The sequence below is a fragment of the Chinchilla lanigera genome, unplaced genomic scaffold, assembly GCF_000276665.1.
Source record: "Chinchilla lanigera isolate Chin_1 unplaced genomic scaffold, ChiLan1.0 scaffold00051, whole genome shotgun sequence".
Classification (NCBI taxonomy): domain Eukaryota; kingdom Metazoa; phylum Chordata; class Mammalia; order Rodentia; family Chinchillidae; genus Chinchilla; species Chinchilla lanigera.
The window spans coordinates 15,413,440-15,439,602 of record NW_004955452.1 but is presented as its reverse complement, the minus strand read 5'-3'; the positions used below and the strand labels follow the sequence as shown (position 1 = coordinate 15,439,602).

Here is a 26,163-nt window from a genome sequence, read left to right as displayed (position 1 = left end):
AGGGTGAAACAGAAAGGACACTGTAATGCCAAGTAGCTGGGGATCTGCTTAGCTGGAGAAGTCAGGAAATAACAAGCAGTGCTCAAACTGAGCCAGGTGGGAAGGAAAGGGCAGCATGTGAAGAGCTGTGGGAAGAGGAAGGGAGCAGACCTGTGCAAAGGCCCTGAGATGAGAAAGAGCTGGGAATTATCAAAGAATCAAAAGAAACCCAGTAGGCTAAAGGAAGAGAGAAAGAGAGAGAGTCAGAGACAGAGAGACAGAGACAGAGAAAGAGGGAGAGACAGAGAGAGACAGAGAGAGACAGAGATAGAGAGGTGTTACATGAAGCTGAAAGGATATGGCCTTGTAAGGGATGGTGTTTGGGTTGGATTCTAAGTGGAATGGAAAATCACTGGAAGGTTTGGGCAAAGGATTGGGTGATGGGATCTGCTTTGATTTTTCAGACTTGGCTCTGGCTACTGTGTGAGCCTGCACTGGGGGGCAACGGCCACAGGGGGGTGAGGGGGTGCCATCCAGGTAAGCAGCAAAGATGGCTGGAAGCGAAAGCAGTGGGAGGAGAGGTAGAGGAAAGGGGCTGGAGTCACCACCCAGAACCTGGCAGTAGAGTAGCCTTGGGAGGCCAGGAAGGGAGAAGAATGAAAGCCCACCCCAGTTTCCTGCTCTATCAGGCTCTCTGCTGGTTGCCAAAAGAGGAAAACTGGAGAGGAAGAAGTTCTATGTCGGGATCAGGAGTTCAGTTTTAGGGCTGGGGTGTAACTCAGTGTTAGAGCACTTGGCTGGCATTTGTGAGTCCCTGAGTTCCATCTCCAGTACTGAAAAAAAAAAAAAAAAAAAAAAGAATGAAAAAAGCTTCATTTTAGGTCAGGAAATTGGCAGACTCAGTTTGGACCATCTCAGCTGTCTTGATGATGACTGGGAGTGAGTGAGGAGGCGGTGACCTTCATGGCTGGTGGGGTCACAGCCGGGAAGTCTGCAGGCTTCCTGGAATAATAGCTTTTCTTGGAGTAACAGTAATGAACATAGAGCTCCTCAAAAGTCCTCAGTGCTCATAGAGTTCTACTGCTGTCTATGAATACCCTCCCCTGGGTAGCTCAGGTACACCTCACCTGGTCTAAACTAATTGTAGTAGCATCATCTCTCCTGCCTGTGATTGGTTCACTGGTGGGCATGTCATCTCATAACTCTGAGAAAGAGACAGCTAGCTGGACGCGGTGGTATATGCCTTTAGTCCAAGCTACTTAGGAGGCTAAGGGATACGGATCATTTGAGCCAAGGAGTTTGAGACCAGCCTGCGCAACATAGTGAAACGCCACGGTGGGGTGGAGGTGGGGGTACAGTGAAAAAAGAGACACAGGGAGAGAGAGAAAAGTTGGTGAGCTCAGTGGGTGAAGATGTGGTACCTGGAGCTACTGCAGTCATCCTGTGCTCATGAAAGTAGCAGCTAACACACTGAAGATGACCAAATGAGAATACAGAAAATAACCTAATTATTGTTATTGTTATTTTGTGGTGCTGAGCATCAAACTCAAGGTGTCACCCATGCTTAGCAAGCATTCTACTACTGAGCTACACCCCCAACTTACAATCTGTTTCTTAATGAAATAATTGAGCTTCCGGATCTTTCCTACATCAGCCCTTTTTGACACATGAGATAATAAATCTTGATTGCTTTAACTATTTTGAGTTGGCCTTCTTTTGCTTGTAATTGAAATATCATTAATACAGTGACAATGCAGGTAGTAAACAGTCTTTGCCTGGTAAAAGATGACACAGAACTTGAGGAAATTTGCCAATCTCTAGGAGCTACTACTGTGGCCTGAGTCCACTGGCTTTTGATCTTTTAAGAGTGATGATCTGGGCTTAGGGGAGTCATGATAGTAATTGGGGACATCATCTGAGCAAGTCCACAGGACTACAAAAGTTATAGTCCTGGCTGGAGGGGGGGTTCAGTCACAAAACATAGATTAACTGTCCCTGGAGTTGACATCATGATGATAAATCAGACGCAGTTCCTGCCCTTCAGGAACTTCTAGTACAGGAGAAGAAACATGCACAGGCTAATATCAGTGTGGTCAATAGAAGGTCCATTGGCTGACTTGCAAGGTGGCCAGATAAAAGTTCACGTAGGTGTTTTAAAGGATGATAAGAGAAAGGTCAAGGAAGAAGACATTGCTAGGTAGAATTAACAGTATGTGCAAACTCAGGGCAACACAGCTTTGTTGGGAAACTATAAATCGCTTGGAATACCCTGAACTGGTCCAGCCACTTTACAGGTTATGCACCTCGGGGGACTTTACTGGATGTCTTGGAGGCTCAGCATTCCATGTTCAAGAAAACGAGGCTGGAGGGAAGAAAAAAGGAAGAAAAATACCAAAATGGTTGCACAATTAGGTAACAGAATAGATCCGCAAAGCACCGTGTTTGGCGTATATTAGATGCACAAGCAATGCCCTTTATTTATTACCCACCCGTTACCATCACATGGTTCCAATTCCCTAGCTGCGGGGACCCAGGTGGCTTTCTTCCCCTTCGCACTCATTCCTCAGCCTAGTAGCGAGGCCCCTCGTCTCCCACAGACTTTTCCTCAGGCTGGAAACCCGAGCCCACTGCCTGGCCCAAGACACTTCTAGGGCGGCGTGGTTTGTGTTATTCTCTTCTCTCTCTTTCTCTTTTTTCCCTAAATGCAACAAAATAAAACCAAACAAAAGCCCAACGCCTGGCGTGGCTTGTCAGGGAGTTATGCAAGTGTGTAAAAAAATAAAATAAAATAAACACTGAGTTTTCGGCATTTGGGCTGTTTGATTAGGCACAAAGCAAGCCAAGGGATGGTGAGACACAGGGAAGGCTCAGGGCAGAGTGGGGACGGAGGGGACACGGGAGGGGCTGAAGGGGCCCTGGACCAACTCGGAATGGCTATTTGCCTCCTGCAAACCTGGCAAGGCTTGCTGTGTGAGCCCTACTGTGCATGTGGGGTCCAAGGGCTCCACTCTCTCCGGCTATCTACTGTCCTGTTCCCTGGCCATCAGATACTCTGGGGCCACTCCATCCATCCCCCCGACATTGTGAAGGACCCTGTGCACGGGGCTCAATAGTCAGGGCTCTACCCACCCCGAAGGAGATTCTACAGCCTGTCTTGATTACTCACCCCACAACCTACCCACAATCAGCCCATCTCTTCTGCTCCAGTTTAACTGCCGCTAACTGCAGTTGTAGCTCATCCTCCTTCACCCACTCTGAAGGGAGGCAGGAGCACAGCTGTTTATCACCCGGGAAGCGGGTCTCCCTCCTCCCTCTCCAGGCTTGACTTCAACATCATCTGGGTCACTGCAGGTGTCTGCAGCCTTCAATATTCATCCCACAAACATTTATGGAGTTCCTACCACTAACCAGGCACTTGCACCCTTCATTTCACTGAACCCTCAAAACAGACAGAAGCTGGAGGCCCAGAGAGGTTAAGTAACTCTGGCAGGGCTGCACAGCTGGTAAGTGATAGTGCCAGGACTTGAGCATAGATTGTATCTGTTATCTCCTTTAAATTTATGTGTCCTCACCTGGGTGCTCAGAATCTTACAACCTTGATATTTCTTCTAAACTGGGAAGATGCTCTGAAAATTTGACCCTGAAGGGGAGGAGAGTGTAGTCAGGACCACAAAGCTCTGTTGAGTCTACTCTTTGTAACTCCCCGGTTCCCGATGGGGAAACACGTTTGGCGAGGGTCCTGGGTCCTGTTCCGACCCCAAGATGCACTGAATTGTGCCGCTCCTCTGGCTGCTTGGAACCCCTCCGAGGGTCTGCGCCGGGGTCCGGGGGACTTGTCCCTCTGCCAGCCTCACGCTCAAGGCGCAGCAGCCAGCTCCGGGGAAGGGTGTGCGGGAGGGGGCTGCGGACTCCCGGGCCCAACGCTCCAGTCCGTTTTTTCTTGTGGATCCCAAGAAGGGGGGCCGGCTGGGGGTGGGACCGCGAAGGGGGGATTCCCTCCCGCGTGCGAGCGCGCACCGGCCCCTCTCCGGCTGGGCGCTCCGGGCGGCCAGGCTGAGGCGCGGCGGAGACACGAGCCCGGAGCGGCGAGCTGGAGTGGGGCCGTGGCCCCCGGCCCTGCGGACATTGAGGGCCTCCGAGAGCCGCCCCGAGGACCGATGCGCCGGGTGGGGCGCTGCCCCCCAGGGCGAGGGCGAGAGCCGCCCGCAGATTGAGCAACTTGGGAACGCGCGGGCGGAGCGCGGGCGAGCGGGGCGCCCAGGACTGTCCCGCGGCCGGCCTCCCCTTCGCCTTCCGGGCCTGACCCGCGCGCTGGCAACGCGAGGTGAGTCCTCTCTCGGCCGCCCGGTGCCCCCTGTCCTGGGACCTGGGTGCCGCGGGCCCTCCCGTCGGGTTTGGCCGAGCCGGGTTAGGGGGAGATAGAGACGCGGGGAGCCCGACTCCTCTCCTCGCATCGCGCTTAGGGAGCACTCCTAGACCCCTCTTCCGAGCCCTGCCCCCCAGTCATCCCTCAAGCCAAGCCAACAGTCCCCTCCCTTTGCTGCCTCGGCCCCCTTTCACCCCTAAGCCCCTTTGCTCGTACCCCAGGTTCCCGGCTCTATCAGACGTCCCTCTAACGCAGACATTCTTCATCTCTGGTCTCACTGCCTCGGATGTCCCTCCCCGGACCCGTGGTCCCTGGCGTCCCCCAGTGCCAGTCCCGCAGCCCGGGCCGGGGTCCGACGTGGCAGGCAGCTGCGCAGCGGGGCGCGCGCCTCCCAGGCCCGTGGGTCGGTCTCAGGGGAGCGGACCTAGGCCGGGTCGGGGGCGGGTGGGGGCTTTGTGGCCCGGCGTCCGAGAGGAGCACGGATGGAGTCGGGGTGCGGCTGCTTGGAGGCAGGGGTTTCTGGGAAACTGGTCTGTCGGCCTCGGAGCTCTCTTGGACCTTGGGGTGGGGACGGAGGGACTTTAGGGCCTTCTCACCTCGGGCACCTGTCCTGGCGCCCGGGACGTGGAGACAGAAGGGGAATGTGAGCACGGGGGCGGTGATGGAGGGGCGTGAGTGAATCTTTCTGCCTGCCCCGGGTTTAGGGGGCGTGGGACGGGCCCCAGCACCGGCTTGACCTCGGAGAGCTGATCCGGACAGGTCAGCCGGGCACCTACTTGGTCCCGCCCCCGGCTGCGCGATTCTTCTGGCCCCCCAGGCAGCCTGGTCTGCGGCCACAACTCCCCAGGCCGTGGCGGGTCCGGGGAGCGCTAATGAGAAATTATCTGGACGGTTTACATTTTGGGGTCGGTATCCTGCCCAGAGTGGAGTACCGATTTGTCCTGATAGCTTCGAAGCAAGAAGGTTAACGGTTTCCATCCCTCTGTTAGGACTGAGTCTGCACCTCAGCTCCACCCCCGCTGTGTGCCCCTCACCAGTGTGTGGCCTTCTCTCCCACCTTGCCTCTCTGGTCTCTTGCCAGCTCTGCCTCTGACCCCATCCCCTTCTCCACCTGAGAAGTTTCCGCCTTCAAGTGAGGTGGTGAACCCCTGAGATGGATGTTCCTTTGCAATGTTGATTCTTTTTTCTCCCCCCAAAAGTGCTTGAAACTGTTGTCATCCCAGAGGTGAGGGAAGCCACTGTTACTTGCTCCGGTGACATTCACATCTGGATCCTCCTCTCCATTTGCCAGCTGCAGTTGTGACTGCAGGTGATTCATGTGGGAGTGGGCCAGCCAGGGACAGGGACTGGAAGATAGTGGCAGAGCCCAGGCTGAAAGCTGGAACTTGGGTCTGTAGGGGCTTGTATTTGCTGAGTAACCCGTCATCCCAGGCATCATACTGGTGGGCACAAAGACTACAAAGATCTTCTCTGCCCCAAGCACCCTAGAGAAACTAATCACACGATGACACCAAAGTCTCACAGACCCAGGTTTAATTCCAAGTTTGTCTGATGCCGTGTTTGTGAAATGTAAGGACTGATGGAATGGATCTGCCAGGGGTTTACTACCTTGTCCTGACAAACGTGCAGTTAGCCGGAAATCCTGTCAGTTTGAGTGATTGCTTTCATGCCAAGGCAGTTGACCACAAAGATAAATGCAAACATGGAAATTGAATGCCAGTGCTCAGTATTAAGTTGGTAACCACACTACATGGGATACCATTGCTTTTTAAGTGGCCATAGGAATGCAGACAGAAAACCTTGATCATACAGAATACCACAGATACATTATCGAGACCTCATTCTACTGTATATGAGCACCAGTCTGAACAGATTCACATAGTACCTTATTTAAGCTATAAAGAATCAACCCTCTTGCAGGTAAGGAAACATCAGACCAGGTAAGCTACTAACTCAAGGTAACACAGCTGGCAAATAGCAGAGCCAGCATTTGAAGCCAGGCATTCTGACTGACATTTGAGCCAGTGACCACCATGTTATGTATTCAGCCTCTGAGACAATGTACTTGGGGCTGAAGACCCCAGTCTGGTAAACTCAGCTGAACATGCATAATCTGTGGGTAGTGGAAGAGTATTGTGGGGGCTGGGAGGATGGGAAGGCTTTGGCAGGTCATGCAGGGAGTGCTGGAGGGGCACGCAGGGGTTGGCACTAACAGGGCATTTGGGGGAGCATCTCTGCTGGCTCCAGCCATAGCACCAGGTGGGACCCATCAGCCTTGTGTAAACACTTCTCACAGGCAGCTTAACCACTTGAGTGTGTCTGACCTTCAAAGTCAGTGGGAGAGGCCAGGAGGGAGGCACATAACTCCCTAGGGGGATAATGATTTATCTCCTGTGCAGGTGCATTTATCACCCTCCACTTGGGCCTCTTGGAGAGGTGGGAGGGGGTGAACTGGGCACTCAGGAGCTGAGAGGGAAGAGGAGTACGGTGGGAGTGGAGGAGCACCTCTAGCTAGAATCTCAGCTTTCCCATTAGGAAGGCAGCACTAAGCTGACACACCCCACAAGCCCGTGAAATAGTGATGTTTATCCCCGTTTGCTAGATGAAGAGACCGAGGTTCAGAGAGGCTGAATGACCTGTTCAAAGGATACTAACTGTCAGACAGCCAAGCAGTGCTTCCCTAGGTCCACCGCGATTCCTATGGTATGGGTCAGATGCCCACTGTTTTCACAGGCCCCTGGACGAGCCAGCGTGGGCACGCCTGTGTTCTGAGGGTGGGTGTCCCAGGAGTGCCAGAGAGTGAATGTGTGTGCCTAAGTTCGGAGCAGAGCTCCTGTCCTGGCTCCAGGTGGGGCTCTGAGGCTCAAGCATCCAGCTTCCCAGGCACATCTCACCAGGGAGGGGCCGGCCCCCCTACCCCCTCACCCCAGCCGCTGGGTCCAGAGCCCTGGCTTTCACGAGGCTGAGGGATTATCGCCATTCTCTGTGTCTCTGGCCAGGGCGGGCATTGCTGCCTCTTTTATCCCCTCACAAAGGCCAGGCCTGCCAGGCCTGCTGTGTCAGAGTTTCTGTGCCTGGGTGGTGGTGGGGGGTTACTTCCTTTTCTCCCGCCAAGCGCAGAGGTCCGTGCAGAGTCTGCCAGCTTGCTGGGGGGCCACTGCTTTAGCTGCAGAACAGGTGAAGAGCACATGGGTGACAGCACTGGGAAGAGAAGGCTGACAGGTCAGGTAGCCAACAGAGCTCCCTTTAAATGACAGGATATTACTGCAGCATAAGGTTTGTAGGGTAGACTTAAAGAAGGACTTCCAGTGTGAGCTGGGCAATATTAGTCAGGGGTGGGGCCAGCTGCCTCCCATTATTGATAAATCACCAGCAATCTGTAAGTCTGGTTTGAGTGTTCACCATATTTCAGCAACTTCTGAGTAGAGAAACCTAGGGAAGGGAAGGTTTAAAGCTTAGGTGGGGGGTCCCAGGCTACCACAGAATTAACCCTCTCTCTCCTTCCTTACAGGTTGGTTTTTGGGGTAGCCTGTTGCAGTGACGAAGATCTCCCATGTGACACTCAGAGGAGGCTTTGAGGAACTCTGCCTTGGAGGACCTCTGTCTGGGCTGATGGAGCTCTGGGCTCCCCACACCCTCTCTGTCCACAGTTGAGAATTTGGTGGATGTGGGCTGCAGCCCAGGCCTGAATCTCCTGCTGCTGACCCAGCCTCGGAGGCGCTAGCAAGAGCCCAGCACCACCCACTGCCCCCCAGGGACCACCCCTCCTGCCGGGGGCCCGGAGCTGGAGAGTGACTATGCGGCTTGGGCTCTGTGTGGTGGCCCTGGTTCTGAGCTGGACACACCTCGCCGCCAGCAGCCGAGGGGTCAAGGGGAAGAGGCAGAGGCGGAGTGAGTAATGGAGTGGCCAGGACCACCGCTTGGCAGTGGGAGAGGGCCACCCGGGAGGCCTTGGGTAGTCATTCTGTGATGACCACTGCAAACTTCTGCTTTGTCTAATACAGCTTTGTAGGTTTTGCAGTAGATTGTTTTGACTGTGGAGTATTCAGTTCGTGGGTTGATTTGTCGAGATTATCTGCTTTGTAGATTACTCACTCTGTCTGCTTTCCCTTTTGTAGACTGCTTTCTGGATTAACCCCTCTCTTGTGAGGATCTAGTTTGTGGATTATACCCTTTGATATGTCATCAGCTTTGTGTGGTATCCGTGGCAGTGCTCTCAGGAGGGGTCCCCACACTACTATGCTTGGTTCCCTCCTCACTGACTTTGGGGTTCAGGGCTCCTTTGATGGCTGAAGTTGTGTGCCAGGAGCTCTGCACGTGTGCGTGATGGGCAACAGGGCTTCCCCTGCCCAGATCTTAGGCAGGAACAGTGGCACAGGGAGGGTACAAGCCTCTCCCATCCTGTGGATTTTAAACAGGCTCTTGGGATTTGGGGAACCACAGTGGGGTGATGGGGAGGCAGGTAGGCTGAGATCTGGTCCTACCACCTGCACACCTGGGTAGCTTTGTTTTCTCTGCTTTCATAGTGAGCTTCCACAGGAGGTACCATTGGAAGGAAGATGGCTCAATTTCAAAAGACAAGCAAATTCCATCTTGTAGACATGAAGAAAAGGGGAGAAATGAGCCCAAGGACACACAGTCAGAGTTGGAACCCAGGTCTTCTGATGCCTATGAACCCTGTTTTCTTAAAAATAGAGCTTGATATAGTTCAAGATTAACCTATCAGAACCCCCCCACACACACATACGTAGTAAGCATTCCTTACCTTTTGCCTAATATCTCCAGTGATGGGGCCTATATGTCATAGGAGTGGCTACTGTGTGACAGGGACCCCTGTTAGGGGTTGGGAAGTGGCCTCTGGACTCCCAAAGACTCCCCATTCCCGACATTCCCTTAATGAGAGCTGTCACATTGCGGATGGGAAGTCCCCCGAAGTCTCAGCCACATCCTTCCTACTTTACATTTCCCTTCAGACTGGTCCCCCCGCCCTACCCGGGAAGGTTGAAAGGCATTGCATAGCCAAGGCCAGAACTCAGCCCAGGGAGAGAGCTCCAAGAACTGATGAACCTGAAAATCCCGGGCTTAACAAATAATTGGAGGTGGTTACGTTTAATCAGCAGCAAGGCCTTGTTTTCCTCTCTTTTCTCCACTGTTACGGCGAATATTTTGGCCAGATGTTTGGTGCTTTATAATCAATCTCCTCTATTAATGAAATGAGAGAGAAACAGAGAGAGAGAGCGCGAGAGAGAGAGGGAGGGAGTGGGAGGGACAAGCCACACTCATGACATGCCCAGGTGATTTACATGTGTAGGACCACACACCCACCTAAACCAGGGGCCATAAGACCTGGGTTAAAGTCTGTTGAACTAAAAAGAAAAGTTCTAAACTGGTACCTGTAAGGGTCTGCTCTCAGCAGTGGCCAATCTAATACAGCAATTTCGATTGCTCACTCTTGGTACACATGTAGGCAACCTCAGCATGTGGTGTTGTCATTACCAAGTGGTGGGAGTAACCATCCTTGATGGTGACAGTCAAGGATAGGGCAAGAGGTAGAGACAGACTTGGGCACAGTGAGGGTCCAGAAGGGACAGAGGCTCAGGGAGGTAAGACAGTGTCTACCAGGAGGCAATCTTTGTTACTTAATAATCATAAAACCACAGTTGTCGGCCCAGTGTGGTAGTACACACCTGTAATTCCAGCACTCGGGAGGCTGAAGCAGGAGGTTGGCCACCAGTTTGAGGCCAGCCTGGACTACATATGGAGACCCTGTCTCAAAGAAAAAGATCATCAAGCTGAAATGTAATTTTACAGGAATACAGTAAGACTTACATGAGATAATAGATCTATATTTGTTTGTGTGAAGTGCTGGGGCTCGAACCGTCACACAGGCTAGGCAAGAGCTCTTTGCCACTGAGCTACATCCCCAGTGATAGATATGCATTTTTAACAACCTGTGTGAAGCATCAAGCTCTGTGCAGACTTTAGGATACAAGTTGTGGTTAAATAATCACTATGTGGACTATTTCACCTGAGGGTTTAGGGGAAGCAGGGAAGGGAGAAGGAGACCGACACAACTGTGTGTGCTGCTGTGGGCTCTCACAGTGTAGAAGGGCACTGGGCAGGTTGGGGGCTCAGAGCTGGGCTTGCTGTGTGACATCCATCAACTGCGTGTCAGGAGAGCCCAGAAGCCAAAACTGTGACCCTCAACTCTACACCACTTTTGGACTCAGAAATGTCTGAGTGATAGACTCCCCAAGGGAAAGAGAAAAAGTTGAGCAAAGCCCTTCACTCTGGCTATGAATTATGAAGGCCCTAGCAAGGCTGCCCCTTGTCTTCCACTCCTGGGGGACCCCACCCTGAACCCCTCTTCCTGTGCTGAACTTCTTCACTCCTTCTGAGCCTCATCCTGAACCCTTACACTCCCTATCCCTTGCACTGAATATTCCCTTGAGCCCTTTTTCTTTCAACCCTGCCCCCTCACAGTACCCCATTCCTTTCTTGAGCCCCAACTCCTCCAGATACAGGGGTCACCCCTTTTGCTCCTCTGACTGCCCCTCTTCCACCTGGAGCTGTCACTTCTGCTACAGAGACCACCCTTGTAATCCCTCTCCTCCCCAAATCCCTGTGCATTGCTTGGGTCACTTAGCTAACGTCCACCGAAAGCCAGCAGAGCCAGGTCCTGGACTGCAAAGGAAGATCTTGAGGGTCTCTTGGGTAGTAGGAGAGACCATTCGGTTAGTGTCATGGCTGCTGCCACAAGAAGAAACCAGAGGGCTGGGAGAGCCCAAAGGGGCTGGGGAAGTGGGCACTACTAGGAGTAGCTGGGGAATGACCCATAAATGGGATTCCAAGGAGCCCCAGGGTTTACCTGGACCAGCTCTGCTCCTATCTGGCTTTCATGCTGGGGATCTTTTGCATTGGTAAGAAGCAGTCTGCCATGAAAGCTGGAAGTCAGCACCCATCAGAATGGAGTGAGTCAGGCCTGCTGGGGCTGAGCCAAGATGCCTGGGGAAAGGACCTGCGGATCTGGACAAAAGTCCGATGGTGACAGCCTTTGTACTTACCAAGACGAAGAGGCTGGGCTTGTTCTGAATTCAGCTATGGATGATAAGAAGCCATGCAGAGATTTCATTCTGAGGGCACATGTTCCAGCTGCAGTCAAGGGTCTGGGCATAGCTGGGGGACAGACAGGCTGGGCCCTGGAGAGAAAAAGTGGGGGTCTAAGCTGTGCTAAAGAGTACTGGGTCTTCCCAGCAGGGGCAGACTCAGGGCTTTCTGAGTGTGCAGCAGATGGCGCTGGCTGCCAGGAAGCCCTAGGACTAGATACGCCTCCCAGATGGGGCCTTCCCGACCCCTGTGGTGGTGCCCGAGGCCCCACTCCCTATCTTCCTTCCCACCAACTTAACTTAGGTCTCTTGTATTGGTTAGTTCCTCCAAAGCTGGATTCCACCCCACAGCCAAGGTCATCACTCCCTGGGTCTTGCATACCCCTCTCCATCCTCCACTGAACTTAGCCCAACCCACCCGGAGGCCCCCATTCCCGTACAGTCCCACACCCCATACTTTAGTGACCACAGAGAGATCTGTACACTTGCCATCCTGTCCTTGAACCTCTGTTCACACCCTGAATCCTACAACAGGGGGCCCTACCCTTTGGGGGCTTCTCCCTGCTTCCCTGGACTCCCATTCAGAAATAAGACAGTCTTTGCCCTCCAAAGCTCTTTCTAGTGGGAGCAGAAGACATACAATAGATACTAACAATATGAGATGATGTGTGCCATGATAGATTTCAGTACCATGGCATGGGAATTTGAGATATGCACCATCCAAACTTGTAGGGCAGGAAGTGAGATCAAGAAAGACTGCCTGAAGGAGGTGACTTTAGTTCTGAGGCAGTCAGGCTCAGGAGGAGGCAGGCTGTTCCAGGCAAGAGGACCAACATAAGCAAAGGCACAGAGGTGTGGTATAGTATGATGTGTCCAGAGAAACAAAAATAAATACTAGTTAGAAGTCTTGCTGAGAGATGAAATGGGTGGGATTAGCTCACGAAAGCATTTTAAGGCTGGCAAGGAGTTGGGTCTTAATTCTACAGGTGATAGGCACCATCCAAACTTGTAGTGACCACGGATGGATTTGAAGCAGTGCTGTGACACCATATGACTTCTGGGTTAAGAGATCCCTGGAGATGAGTTGGGAATTGGAAGAAATAAAGACCGTGGGGGGAGGGGCTGTGAGCCAGATTTTGTTCCTCAGGGAGGGACTGGTTGAGCTTAGCAGCTGGGCAAGGCCTCCTCATAGACATAGCAGGGTTTTACAGGTTGAAAGCGTTTTACAACTTGAAAGATTTTTGGAGACAGGAGGCAGGAGGGACCCCCAGGAAGGCACAGCCCTGCCTCATTCGCTGAGGAAGAGGGGCAAGGAAGGAGCGTGCTTGGAAGCAGCTGAAACACAGTAGGTGAGTGAATAGGCAGGGAAGCCCAAGCTGTGCAAGAGGATGTGTGTGTGTGTGTGTGTGTGTCTGTCTGTCTGTCTGTGTGTGTGTGTGTGTGTGTGTGTCTGTCTGTCTGTCTGTGTGTGTGTGTGTGTGTGTGTGTGAGAGAGAGAGAGAGAGAGAGAGAGAGAGAGAGAGAGAGAGAGAGATGAGGGCCGATAGGAGGCCCTCCGATAGGAGGCCCTGTCTGAGCTCCTCTGGCCCTGCAGGGCCACCTCCTTGCAAGGCTCTGCAGAGCACCACTCCACCCTAAAAAAGCAGCAAGAGGGATCTTGCTAAACTGCCAGTCTGACCTTCCTTCCCTCACCATAAGGCCCTGTTTTCTGCTCCACGGATACCCTAAGATGTTCAGTGCCTAAAGCCCTTTGCACAGGCTGCTCTTGCTGTGTGGCGGACTTACTTCCTCTAGCTTCTGGCACAAAAGTGCCTTGTATCCATCTCTGCATCCATTGCCACTGTGGGTGACTAGCCCTGCGTCCCTTGCTATGGCTGGGCCTTCTTTGCTTTACCTAGCCGGGGCTTCTGTTAGGGTTTCAGTGAATGTTTGGGGAATGAACCTGTTTCTCTTGGAATCATATTATATTCCCTGTGTTAGCTTTTCACTGTTATGACAAAATACTTGAGAAAAATGACTTAGAGGAAGATAGATTTTTTTTTAAGATAGATTTATTTTGGCTCACAGTTTCAGAGACTTCAGTCCATGGCTGGCTGGCTCCATTACTCTGAGGCCTGTCGTGAGGCAGAAACATCATGGCAGAAGGGTCTGGAGGAGGAAGCTGCTCACCTCATGGCAGCTAGGAAGTAGAGAAGGAGTGAGAACCAGGGAGGAAAGGACTGGAGACCGAATGTCTCCAAGGTTATACCCCATGACCCACTTTCTTTACCTAGCTCCCAGCTCCTAAATTTACATTACCTTCCAATAAGGCTATGAAATTATTGTTTTTGTTGTTTTTTTTTTTTGGTTTTTCTCTGGTACCGGGAACCAAACTCACGACCTTGCACTTGCCAGGCAGGCGCTTTTGCGGCTGAGCTAAATCCCCAGCCCCTAAGGCCATGAAATTATGACCTTGACAGGCATAATGGTGCATGCCTGTAATCCCAACACTTTGGGAGGCTGAGGCAGGAGGATTACCTGGGCAACTTAGCAAGACTCTATCTCAAAATATAAAATTTAAAACAGGAATGGGACTGTAGATCAATGATAGAGCTCCCCTAGGTCTGACATCTGATACTGGAAATATATATATATATATATATGATTAATCCACTGATGAAGTTAGAGCCATTATAATCCAATTTCTTTCTAAAAGCCCATCAGCTAACACAGTAAGCCTTGCAGGGAGACTTTTTTTTTTTTTTTTAGTAGCTCAGAAAAGTACATTTTTACTTTTGCTCACTGTGGTTCAAGTTTTTTTTTCTTTTACATAATGTTTAAATTTTCATTAATTTCAATTTTAAAAGCTTGTGTGTTAGCCAGGTGCGGTGGCGCATGCCTATAATCCCAGCACTTGGGAGGCTGAGGCAGGAGGATCATTGTGAGTTCTAGACCAGCCTGAGCTACAAAGTGAGCTCAAGGCCAGCTGAACTGCATAGCGAGACCCTGTCTCAAAAAGACCAAAAAAAAATTAAAAAATAAAAGCTTGTGAGTTGACAGGTTTGAAGCTTTGCTGCTGGAATTAAATAATGGAATTAAATAATGTGAAGAATTAGCCTCACTCAAAGAGCGGCCAGCCCTCTACTGTCAGCTTCCTAGAGGTAATCTTTGTGTCTGCTAGGACTGTCTGCATTTGTCTGGGGGCATGGATCACACTGGGTCAGTACATTTAGGGTGGGAGCTGGCTGTGGAGGGAAGATTTAAGTTTAGGGGCTTTGAGTAAACTGATACTGGGAGACTAGAGACGAATCAGCCAGGGGGGTGTCAACCATTTCACGTAACGCTTCTTGTTCCTTATTTATTAAGTACTTTTATTGTAAGAAGCTACTAGATTTTCTCAAATGGTTTTTTGGTGTCCACTGAGATAGATGATCTTGTAGATTTCCCCCTTTGTTCTATTAATATGGTAGCTTGTAGGTTTTCATATGTTGAAACAACTTTGCATTCCTGAGTAAATCCCACCTGGTTGTAGTATGCAATGCTTTTTATATTCTGCTGGATTCACTTTGCTAGTACTTTCTGAGGACTGGTGCATCTATATTCGTAAGGGTTAAGATCTGTAACTATGTACTGTACTTTATTTTTCTTATTTTGGTATTAGGACTATATTTTCCTCATGAAATGAAGTGGGAAGTAGTCCCTCCTCTTCTATTTTTTAGAACTGTTTATAAAGGATTGGTATTAATTTTTCTCTAAATAATTCATAGAATTTACCAGTGAAGCCATCTGAGCCTGAACTTTTCACTTTTCTCTTCCTTTCTTTCTTTCTTTCTTTCTTTCTTTCTTTCTTTCTTTCTTTCTTTCTTTCTTTCTTTTGAGATAGGGTCTTACTATGTATTCCAGGCTGGCATTGAACTCACTATGGACACCCAGGCTAGCCTGGAATTTACAGCAGTATTCCTGCCTCAGCCTCCAGAGTGCTGGGATTGCTGCCATGCACCACCACCCCTGGCTGCAATGAGGTTTTTAGTGTTCCCTCCATGTCTGTCAGCTCCTTCTCTTCATTGCCCCATCTTTTTCTGTCCTTCTGTAAAAGGTCTGGTCCCTTTTCCTAGACTCCTTGCCATCTCACGGAGCCACATGCCTTTGAGGATTATTTTCATGTTAAGGACCCTGCATCTCAGTCTCCAGCCAAAACGTTTCTCTTGAGTTCCAGGCCTGTGTGTCAACTGCCTGATAAACCTCCCCCGAGTGTCCCACAGGAGCCACGCAGCCACCATGTCTAAAGCCTAAGCTTTCATTGCTCCATCCCTGCCACTCCCTGCTCTGCTGCTGCTGCTGGGGTCCCCTTCTCAGCAAAAGGCTGACAACCATTCTGTGACACAAGTCTAGTATCTTTAAGGGAACTTGACATGTGCTTCTCCTTGTCCCTCCCCTCACATCTACTCATCTCTCAGCCTTGTGGATTCTACAGCATAGATAGCTACGCCGTTCCCTCCTCATGGTTCAGCCTTAGCTCTTCTCCCCTGGAGTTCAAACCTAGGCATCTTCCTGCCTCCACTTTTGCTGTTTCTTCCACTCACCCTCCACTCTACAGAGTGACTTTGCTGAAATGCCTGGCCACGTCTCATGTCCAAGCCCCCTCCAATGATTCCTTGTTGTCTTTCAGATAATATCCGAACACTTCTCTATAGGTCCAAAACCCTTCCTGGTCTGGCCCCTGCTTCTCTATCCAGCTTCTCATCTGAATATCAACTACACTGCTGTGCTGAACTAATTTTAACCCTGAATGTGCCACACTCTCCCTGCCATGTCACTGGTAGCACTCGAGAAAAATGTGCAAGGAGAATGCTGTTTTTGGAATGGGTGGTAGGTGATAGGATTCTGAGAAGGCCTTTTACAAACCTTCTCATCACTTATAGTAGTAAGTATAGTGATAAGTAAGGAATAAATAAGGCAACAAAGCCATAGAAGGCCGCCAATGGGACACCCGGGTCACCAGTCACCAGTGGGTCACCTCAGTTACTGAAGAAACTAAGGCAGAAACCCAGAGGGAATGTTCATTTAAATGATGAATTAAGTAAAAACAGTCAGTAATAGACAGTTTCATACATTCAAGTGGACTTATACATTTGCAATACAGCTGAATAAAAGGCCCAAAGTGGGGGCTGGGGATTTAGCTCAGCGGCAAAAGCGCCTGCCTGGCAAGCGCAAGGTCGTGAGTTCGGTTCCCGGTACCGGAGAAAAACCAAAAAAAAAAAAAAAAAACCCAAAAGGCCCAAAGTGGAAAACTAATGCTAAAGACTCCTTCATAATTGCAGTATAGCACTTGGAGTATTTTTCCTAATGCAGTGACTACCTCAACAAGAACGATACTCAATTTTAAGTGTATTAACCAAATAATAATCTGATTCTACAAAGAAATTTCATGTTTAATACAATTAATCTAGTCATGCTTTCAATTTCCGTAGCCCCTGCGTTTTCCTACATCTGCCTTTTATGCACTGTGTTCCTCTCTACCTGGGAACACACTAGCTAAGAAAACTTGGTTGAGTGATTTATTTTTACTTTATTTATTTATTTATTTATTTATTTATTTTTGGTTGAGTAATTTAACCTCTTCATTTAGTCATCTGCAAAAATGAGGATTATTAAAAATAATAGTACCAGGGACTGGGGATTTACCTCAGCAGCACAGCACCTGCCTGGCAAGCGCAAGGTCGTGAGTTTGATTCCCGGTACCGGAAAAAAAAAAACAAAAAATAAACAAATAAATAAAAATAAAAATAATAGTATCTACCTTGTAGGCTCTTGGAAGGATTAAATGAGTTAATGCTTATCAAATCCTGAGAATGGAATTGGTGTTCAGCATTAAGTAATAGTTACCCTTAGTATGCCTATTATTGTGTTATTATGACCGTGGCTGTGTTTGTGATTCTTCTCCTCCCTTTTCCTGCCTGAACCAGGAATCACCCCTGGAGCGTATAAGACTGCCAGCAGCCCTCCCGAGTATACATCCTTGGCTCCCTGTTTCCAGGGTGGAAAGGGAGGCACATGATTCACTGTTTTCCCTGGCCTCGCACACTGAGACTTTGGCTCCAGGGATGTGCAGCTTGAGCGCCAGGCACACTCTCCTCAGCCATCTCCTGCCCTCTTGCTCTGATTTTCCCTACTCTGTCTCTAGCTTGTGTCTATGGCTTCTCCTTGCCTGGGTCCTCCTAACTACTCAATCTTCCTTCTCAATTGGATTCTCTTCCTGTGGGCACGTTTTAGTGTCTGGCCCCACATTTCATTTACACCCTAGGCCAGACATCTGGGAATCACCCCAGACTCCTCCCAAGTCTCCTCTGCTTGTTAGCCATAAGTATTCCCTGAACATTTTTTTTTAATGGTAACAAGGTTTATTTGAAAAGTGGGGGGTGAAGGAGAAACTGGCTCTGCAGAGCAAACTTAGGCCAAACGAGAGGAAAAGAGAAAAGCAAAAATAGAAGTACACCCTGGTCTGGAAGACACAGAATGGGCTACCGTGAGGTCATGATAGCCCTAAACACCTTCCAAATCAGTCCTTTTCTCTCTGTTTCCACTAAACATAATTTTGTATGTGATTTCTTCACCTTTTTCACCTGGGTGACCTAGTCATCTTCCTTCCAAATAATCCTTTGGTTTCTGGTCTCCACCTGGCTATCAGAGGGTTCTCTCTAATATGTAAATTGGACCAGATCTTACGCCTGCTTAATTTTCCAGTGGCTCCCTGTTGGCTAAGTTGCTCCAAAAAGGTTCCAAGAATTAAACTGCAAAACAAATATTGCTGAAATGTTTGGAAAACACAGCTTACTGTCTCCTCTTTTAGATAGTCACACTGCACAGGACTGTAATAAAGATTGCAAAAAGCCCTACAACAAAGAAGCCTATTTAGCTTTGCATGATACACAGGTTCTGGTATACACAGCCCTACCTGATGACGCTAGGTTTTTCTCCACGTCCTCCTATTAACGGTCGGGAGAAATCTTCTTTCAAGGAACACTCTTGGAGAAATGCTGCTCGGCAGGTTAAAGTTCAAGTTCATGTTCCTCAGCATGATATAAAAATAGAACACTTTCTTTTTCACCATTCTTCTACCCATTTTTACCTCTATCTCGGATTATCTGCGTTTCTCCTAGGTGTAGTTTTGTTCACTCTCCTAGTCCTGCTATGTCCAGCACTTGTACCTCTTATTCCTTACACAGCACCTGTATCCCTTGTTTTGAGTCCACTGTGGCTTGGCTTTGTGGCTGTTGCCATTTGCCTCTTTGCTTTTTTTCACTGAAAGGTCAGTTCCTCTGCAGAGTGGCTGAGCTTGTTTGCCTCACTATCCCCAAGACTCACTGTGCGAATGGTACATGGCAGGGGCTCCGTAAGTGTTGGTTGAGCAGGTGAATGACGGAACAGGATCAGAGATTCAGTGCTCTGATGGGAGAGCTCCCTGCCTCTGAGGGTAGTTTTAAGCCAGAGTTTGTCAACCACAAAACCATTGACATTGTGGACCATAATGGTTCTTTGTTGTAGGGACGGACGTGTGCATTAGCAAATGTTTAGAAGCAGCCCTCGTCTCTTCCTCTTTGATGCTGTGAGCAGTTCACCTCCCTGGTGATGATAAAAAAAAAATGTCTTTAGGTGCCAGGTACACACACCTGTAATCCTAGAATTCTAGGAGGCTGAGGCAGGAAGATGGCAAGTTCCAGCCCAGCTTGGGCAACTTAGCCACTTAGTGAGACCCTGTCATAAAATAAAAAATGTAAAAAGGGTTGGGATGCATCTCAATGTGAAAGCCCTGAGTTCAGTTTCCAGTACAAAAAAAAGAGGTCTCTAAACATTGCCAAATGTCCCCTGGGGAACAGATCATCCCTGGTTGAGACCACTATTCTAGACATAGGTTATTTGAGTTCTTTTCCTGTCTCTGGGTAGGCGATTCTTAGGTAGTTTAATCCATTCTCTTGTCCTTAAAACTTTATCAGACATCAGCCAGGCATGGTGGTGGTGCGCACCTGTAATCTCAGCACATGGGAGGCTGAGGTAGGAGGATCAGTGTGAGTTTGAGGTTACCCTGGACTACATAGTGAGTTCAAGGCTAGCCTGGACTGCAGTAAGACCCTGTCTCAAAAGAGCAAGCAAACAAAAAAACCTAACTTTATCAGACATCAAAATAAATAAATAAACCCTCCTTCCATACCTGAGGCTGAATTTTCCTTTCTCTGGGGAGAATCAAGTAAGTTCCAGGAAGGATGAAGGATGGAGGAGCCAACCTAGAGGAGGTGCTTGTGCTGGAGCTAGGGAGGCAGGTGGGATGGGTAGGAGTCCGGTTCCCACCAACCCCGGTTCCCTGGGGTAGAAAGAATGCTGCGATGTGCAGAAAGTGGCCTTGCAGAGAGCTGCGAGCCAGGCCCATGCTTTCTGAGAAGCACATTCTTGGGCAGAATGAAACTCCTCGTTCTATCCTTGTGAGAGCTGGGAAAGATGAGGTCTCTACTATAGCTGCCTTCTCACCCTTGCTCCGTCTTTGCAGTCAGTGCTGAGGGGAGCCAAGCCTGTGCCAAGGGCTGTGAGCTCTGCTCCGAGGTCAACGGCTGCCTCAAGTGTTCACCCAAGCTGTTCATCCTGCTGGAGCGGAACGACATCCGCCAGGTGGGCGTCTGCTTGCCATCCTGCCCGCCTGGATACTTTGACGCCCGAAACCCCGACATGAACAAGTGCATCAGTGAGTGTGGGCAGCTGAAGAGGGGCACTGGAGACCGCACCCTGGGAGAGGGTGCTTTGAACTGTTGGTGGCCCGTGAGGGTCACAGAGGGGACACTGATGAGAGCAGATGAGGCTCTTGATTTGTGTCTTGAACTGCCAGCGTGACATCTCCCCGGATATCCCACTCATGCTCCCCAACCTGTGTCCAAACCAGAACCCATCTCCTCCCTCAACACTCTCAGTGTCCCAACTTGTCACCCAAGCCACAGACCTGACACCAAACCTCTCACATGTGCTACTTCCACCCAACCAGTCAGTATACATCTTCTTTCCATCTTTGTGCCATGGTCTCACCAGCACCTCTCCCCCAAACCATTACACTAGCTTCCCCATTGTCCTCCAGCCTGCATGGCATTGCCTCCAGCCTGCCCTCCACACTGCAGCCAGAAGGATACTTCTGAGAATGCAGCCTATCCCAACCCACTTCTGCTGGAAAACCACTGTTGGCCCCACACTGGCTGCAGGGAAATCCAAGTTTGGCCTGCCAGCTCCTTTACTCCTTCTCCCCCCTGGTCGTCTTGTTCTACTTTGCCACACCAGCTACAATGCCACATGCTCCAAGGCACAGGCTGTCCTATCTCCATTCCATCTCTGTAACCGCATCTGTCATTTACTGGGGGACACACAGTGAACACACCCGAGTGAACAGTGCCAGTGTCCTCTACCATCAGGATCTTGATGTTTACAACATATTTCCAGACTGCATGTCAGTTGAGTCCTACAACAACCTTTGGAGGGAGACAGGGCCAAAGGGACACTACCCTTTATGGCTGATCACTTAGGGGCAGGAGAGGGGGTGCTGGCCTCCAGCTTAGTCACCTGTGTTCTGATCTCAATGCTGCTGCTTATTCATTGTGTGCCCCTGAGCATATCTCAGCCTCTTAGCACCACGTCTTTAAAATGAGAGTACGTTTTTACCCCTGGGGTTGTTGTGAGATGCACCTACAAAGCTCTTGGTATCTGGCACTCAGTGCAGTGTACCTGCTGTTGCTATCTCAGTTCTTATTTTACTAGCAACCAAACCCAGGAGTCAGAGCACAGGGGAGGAAAGAAAGGATGGAAGGAGGGAGCTGAGGCTGGGATAGCCGTAGAGGTTAGGAGGTACAGAGGGGAGTGAAGCGAGGAGCTTGCCAGGATGGAGGGAGGACCAGGCTGTCCCCTTGGTCTTCAAGGTGTTGAGAGGCAGGGGGTTCCTGGCTGTGCCAGCTGCTGGGAAACTGGCAGCCTGGGCTTCAGGTGGCAGAGACTGGGATGAAGTCAGCCTCGCCCACAGTCCGGGAAGGGAGAGATTGTGAAAGACCTGCCTGGCCTCAGCCACGCCCTATACAACCCACCCTCCCCCAGAGGAGGGAACTGGCAGGAGGGAAGCAGGGAGGGACCCACAAGTCCAACCAAGGTGGGTCCTGGAACTTGGGCTTGCACAAGAAGAGGAATTTGCCCTGGGATTGCTCCCTGCTCCTCCAAGCAGATTCCTTCCACCTCAGGCAGAGGAGAGCCAGAGCTGGGATGCTGTGGATGCCCAGCAATGAGGAAAGGGGGGCCCACCCAGCCACTCTGTAGGCGTTGCTCTGTCCCTCTTTTCCACTCTGGTTGGGGATGGTATGAGATGGGATGCCCTGAGATGCTGAAGCACTCCTCTCCCACCCCACCAAAGCCAGAGGGCCCCCTTCTTCTAGTTCTCCTGAAACCAGTTCTCTTAGGCCTCATCTTGGGTCCCAAGTCTTGATGCTGGGTTAAGGTTCAGGTTGGCTGAGGATGGCCAGAGCTCCAGCCAGCCCGTGGGGGCAGCCCCTTCAGCCTCCTCACTCCTGTGCTGCCTTTGCCTCTGCCTTTCTCCTCCTCCCAAACTGTGATCAAAAATGTAGGGCAGAGTCCTGGCCTATGTGTGGATGGGCGTGGATCAGTGGGTGTTGGGACTGGGCTTGAGGGAAGTGTCCGTTCCAGGCTGGGCCAGAGGCCCCCAATTTGGTCCTGTCCACAGAATGCAAGATAGAGCACTGCGAGGCCTGCTTCAGCCACAACTTCTGCACCAAGTGTCAGGAGGGCCGGTATTTACACAAGGGTCGCTGCTACCCAGCCTGTCCTGAGGGCTCCACCCCCACCAATGGCACCATGGAGTGCAGCAGTCCTGGTAAGCTGCATTGGATGCTGCAGGCAGAGACCGGCACCCCAGGCTGAGGGGCAGGATGGGGAATTGGCCAGAGACCTTGTGGGCTGGGACAGTGTACCCAGAAAGCTTACCCCACCCCATCTTCTGGGGTTCCTGTGTGGCCCTTTCCACTCTCCAGACTAAAGATGCTTGGCACGAGGCCCAGCAGAGGGCAGGTGTGTGAGGCTCCCCTGAGGTGTTCTGCGTTGGGGAGGAGAGCCCCTCCTTCTCTTCCTTCTCTCCTCTTCCCTCTCCTCATGCCAGCACAATGTGAAATGAGTGAGTGGTCACCGTGGGGGCCCTGCTCCAAGAAGAAGAAGCTCTGTGGTTTCCGGAAGGGCTCTGAAGAGCGGACACGCAGAGTTCTCCATGCTCCTGGGGGGGACCACAGCATCTGCTCTGACACCAAGGAGACCCGGAGGTGCACGGTGCAGAGGATTCCATGTCCTGATGGTGAGCAGCAGCCTCTCCCCGCTTGGGTCCAGTCACCTCTGGAACCTGGCTGGTACTCACAGCAAGGCCAGATGGAGAATCCTCGACTCAAGGCCTTGTGTTGTCCAAGCTGGAGGACATGTCCTAGCAGACAGCAGTGCCCCAGAACTGTGTGGCAAGAGCTAGAAGCTGCTATGGTCTCCAGCCCTGCAGTGTTCCCATTTCTTAGGGATGTTCACGCTAGAAGGACCCTTGGGGGTCAGATGGGGGATGGGCTAAGCCCCAGAGATGTGCAATGATTGAAATTAGATCACACAGCCTGCAGTGGCAGTGAGGTTGCTGGTGCTCCTTGCCTGGCCCCAGAGGTTGCAGGTGAGAGGTAGGGGGTCGGACTGTCCTGCCTATTCTGAGCTGCACTGAGCACCTGGGAGGTGCTGTAGGTGGGACCCTATGTGTGAGAAGGACATGAGGAAGGGGAGGGTGTTTGGTGTGCGTTGGCGGGTAGGGGGAGAGGAGACTCTAGAGACTCTCAGTACTCATGTTGTCTCGTCTTCTAGTGGCTGCTGGTCAGAGAAGGCCTTGAGGTGACCGGAGTCTCCAGGTCTCCTCCCTGCCTCCCTGCCACACTTCCTCGCTGCTCTGCTCCGTTGTCCTTCCCAGGGTCTCTGTACACCCTTGCTGATTCTTCCCATTGTCTGGGTCGTTGCAGGGAAGAAGAGGAGAAAGGGAGGCCAGGGCCGGAGGGAGAACCCCAACAGGAACCCGGGCAGGAAGGAGAACAAGGAGACTGGCCGGAGCTCTCGGAGACGCAAGGGGCAGCAGCAGCTGCCGCAGCAGCCACAGCCAGGGACAGTGGAGCCACTCACATCTGCTGGGCCCACCTAACACAGGGGCCAGCCTCCAGGCACATGCAGAAGAGCCCTGTGCTGCTTTGCGTGAGGAAAGCTTCCCAGAACTGGAGCATCGGGGGCAATGCGTACACATACACTCCATCCATCCATGCTCTCACAGCCTGTCCAAATGTGCAACCAGACACACACACACACACACACACACACACACACACACACAAAACTGAGGCCACCAGAAGACACTTCCATCCTATGGCCCAGCAGTACCCACTTTGTGTATGATGCACACAGTAGATGTGTCAAACCATTTCCCAGCATCCAGATGCAAACTTTGTAGCATGGAACCTTCTGGAGAAGCTGCTGGGATTGCAATGCCAGGTGTGGTGGACCAGCCAAAGCTTGAGGACTGCTGAGGGAGAAGAGTTCATCCCCCATGCCAGCTGTGTGACTTTATCTTGGAGAGTATCCCTACACAACTGTGATACATATCAGGGCTGACCTGACTCAAAGAACTGCTTAAAGGTTTATTTCAAATTAAAAAGAAAAAAATGACAACAGTAGCCATAGGTACCACATTCTGTTTCAAGATGTGAGGGTAGGGGTAGTGGGCAGGACTGAGACCCTCCAACAGCCTCTGCCACAGAGGGTCCAGAGTAGGAGGAAAATTTTAGGAAGATTCTGAGAGCAGTAACTAGGTCCTCTCCATTCTCGCTACTCTGAATGTGGTCTGTGGACCAATACAACATTGTCACTAAGCACTTACTAGGAATGAGAATCTCAGGTCCCATCCCAGACTGGAGGAGCCAGAGTCTGCATTTTAACAGGGTTCCTCACGCTTGGCATGCGCATCTGAGATCAAGAAGCACTGCTATGTTTCCTCCTAAGAGGACCAAAAGGCCCTGGGTCAGCTTGAAAGAGCACTTTCCACCTGGGAGGGGCAGAGTCTACACACTGAAGGTCTGTGTAGGGGAAGAGGGGCATGGGCTCTCTGCAATGGTTAGGGATGGTCCTGCCGAAAGGCAAGACAGTGGAGCATTATCTGTGGCATGATGGTGTCCATTGGCACCAGTCCACATGTCAGGGGCTGGTTGGTTTCCAGATAGACCCAGCTTGCTCTCAGAGACCTTACAGGTCTGTGGGAGAGACAGGCCTGCATTAAGTAATCATACAAATAAGTGCGTGAATGCGGACGGACCAAGTCAGGGCAGGCGTACCCTGGCACATGCGCGTCACTATGAATGTGAATACAATGAAATACAGACCAAAAACTTTATCTCAGTGAGGCTTTCTCAGGAGGAGGAGATATCTGAGCCAAGCTCTGAAGGATGAGTAGATGATTTAAGATGCAGACTGGAGGAATGGCATTCTAGACTGGTATGCCCAGCAGAAATATGTAAGCCATATATGTAATTTAAAATCTTCTGGTAGCCATAATTTAACCAAATATCTGCAAAATATTATCTTTTTAACATGTAATCAACATAAAAAAAAATTTAGAGATCTTTTACATTTTTTAAAACCAAAATTTTTTTTTTTTGAGACAGAATCTTGGTATGTAGTTCAGGCTAGCCTCAGACTCATTATGTAGCTCATGCTGGCCTTGAACTTGTGATCTCCCTGCCTCAGCCTCTCAAGTCCTAGGACTATAGATAGGGGTGTGCTACCATGCCCAATTTAACTTCATCTTAACATTTCCCTCGTATATTTACATTTATAGCATAACTTCATTTGAATGCTAAAATTTTCACTAGAAATACTAGATCTATGTCTAGACTTCATAAAAATTAAGGTTAAAATAGAGAATTGCATATTCAAGTTACTTTAAGAATACTTCAGTTTTCCAATAACTGAATTGAATATTTTTAAATTTAAAATTTAAAATAGCATTAAAAATTCACTTCTTCAGTTGTATATTAGTCATAGTTCAAGTGCTCAAAAGGCACTTGTGGCTAGTGACCACTGCATTAGACAGCATGGTTTTGTTTAGAAGACACAATGCATGCAAATGTCCTGTGGCAGAAAGTACTTTTGTGGTAAGAGACTGAAAGAAAGCCAATATAGCTGGAAGTAGTGGAGTGAGAGAAGTGAGGTGATTCCAGAAAGGCCCTCTGCAACTTTTATTCTCAGACCCATGCAGGCTGCTGAAGGGTTATAAGCACGAGACCAACCTGATCAGAGTTGTCCTTTGCAAAGACCATGTTGTGTGCAGCATGGAAGACAAATTGGAGACAGGCTGCTTAGGAGGGTATTGCTGGTATCCAGGTATTGAAAGGCATTGAAGGGTTGGACTAGGGTAGTCATGGAAATGGAGATAAGTGGACACAAATGTACGTGGAGAATAAAGCTGAAAGACTGGTGTGAGCTGGACATGGATGAGGGAAGGAAGGGAGAGATAGTTGTCAAAGACAAAACCCTCGTTTCTGTCTGAAACACCTGGATGGATAATGGATGCAGAAAGCGGAAGCCCATAAGGAAGATCAGTTTGGGAAAAGGAAGAACATAAATTTGGCTTTCATCATGTTGAGT

General features: G+C 50.3%; 1 protein-coding gene across 2 annotated transcripts; it reads left to right on the top strand.

Moving 5' to 3' along the window:
- Positions 1–3,986: 3,986 nt before the first annotated feature.
- On the top strand, positions 3,987–24,186 carry Rspo1 (R-spondin 1). Of its 2 annotated transcripts, XM_005395212.1 has the most exons (7): positions 3,987–4,303; positions 5,545–5,654; positions 7,857–8,236; positions 19,973–20,164; positions 22,187–22,336; positions 22,619–22,807; positions 23,496–24,186. In XM_005395212.1, exons 3-7 carry the CDS (start codon positions 8,143–8,145, stop codon positions 23,669–23,671), a joined length of 801 nt encoding a protein of 266 aa, XP_005395269.1. In that variant the 5' UTR covers positions 3,987–4,303; positions 5,545–5,654; positions 7,857–8,142; the 3' UTR covers positions 23,672–24,186. The 2 variants fall into 2 exon arrangements, with proteins under 2 accessions (XP_005395269.1, XP_005395270.1); XM_005395213.1 differs by lacking the exon at positions 5,545–5,654.
- Positions 24,187–26,163: the final 1,977 nt, after the last annotated feature.

Excerpts from the sequence above, each read along its gene's own strand:
- Rspo1 (XM_005395213.1), top strand. The coding sequence starts at position 8,143 with ATGCGGCTTGGGCTCTGTGTGGTGGCCCTGGTTCTGAGCTGGACACAC. Across the intron at positions 8,237-19,972 it reads GGGGAAGAGGCAGAGGCGGA|TCAGTGCTGAGGGGAGCCAA; the intron begins GTGAGTAATGGA and ends CCGTCTTTGCAG. Across the intron at positions 20,165-22,186 it reads CGACATGAACAAGTGCATCA|AATGCAAGATAGAGCACTGC; the intron begins GTGAGTGTGGGC and ends TCCTGTCCACAG.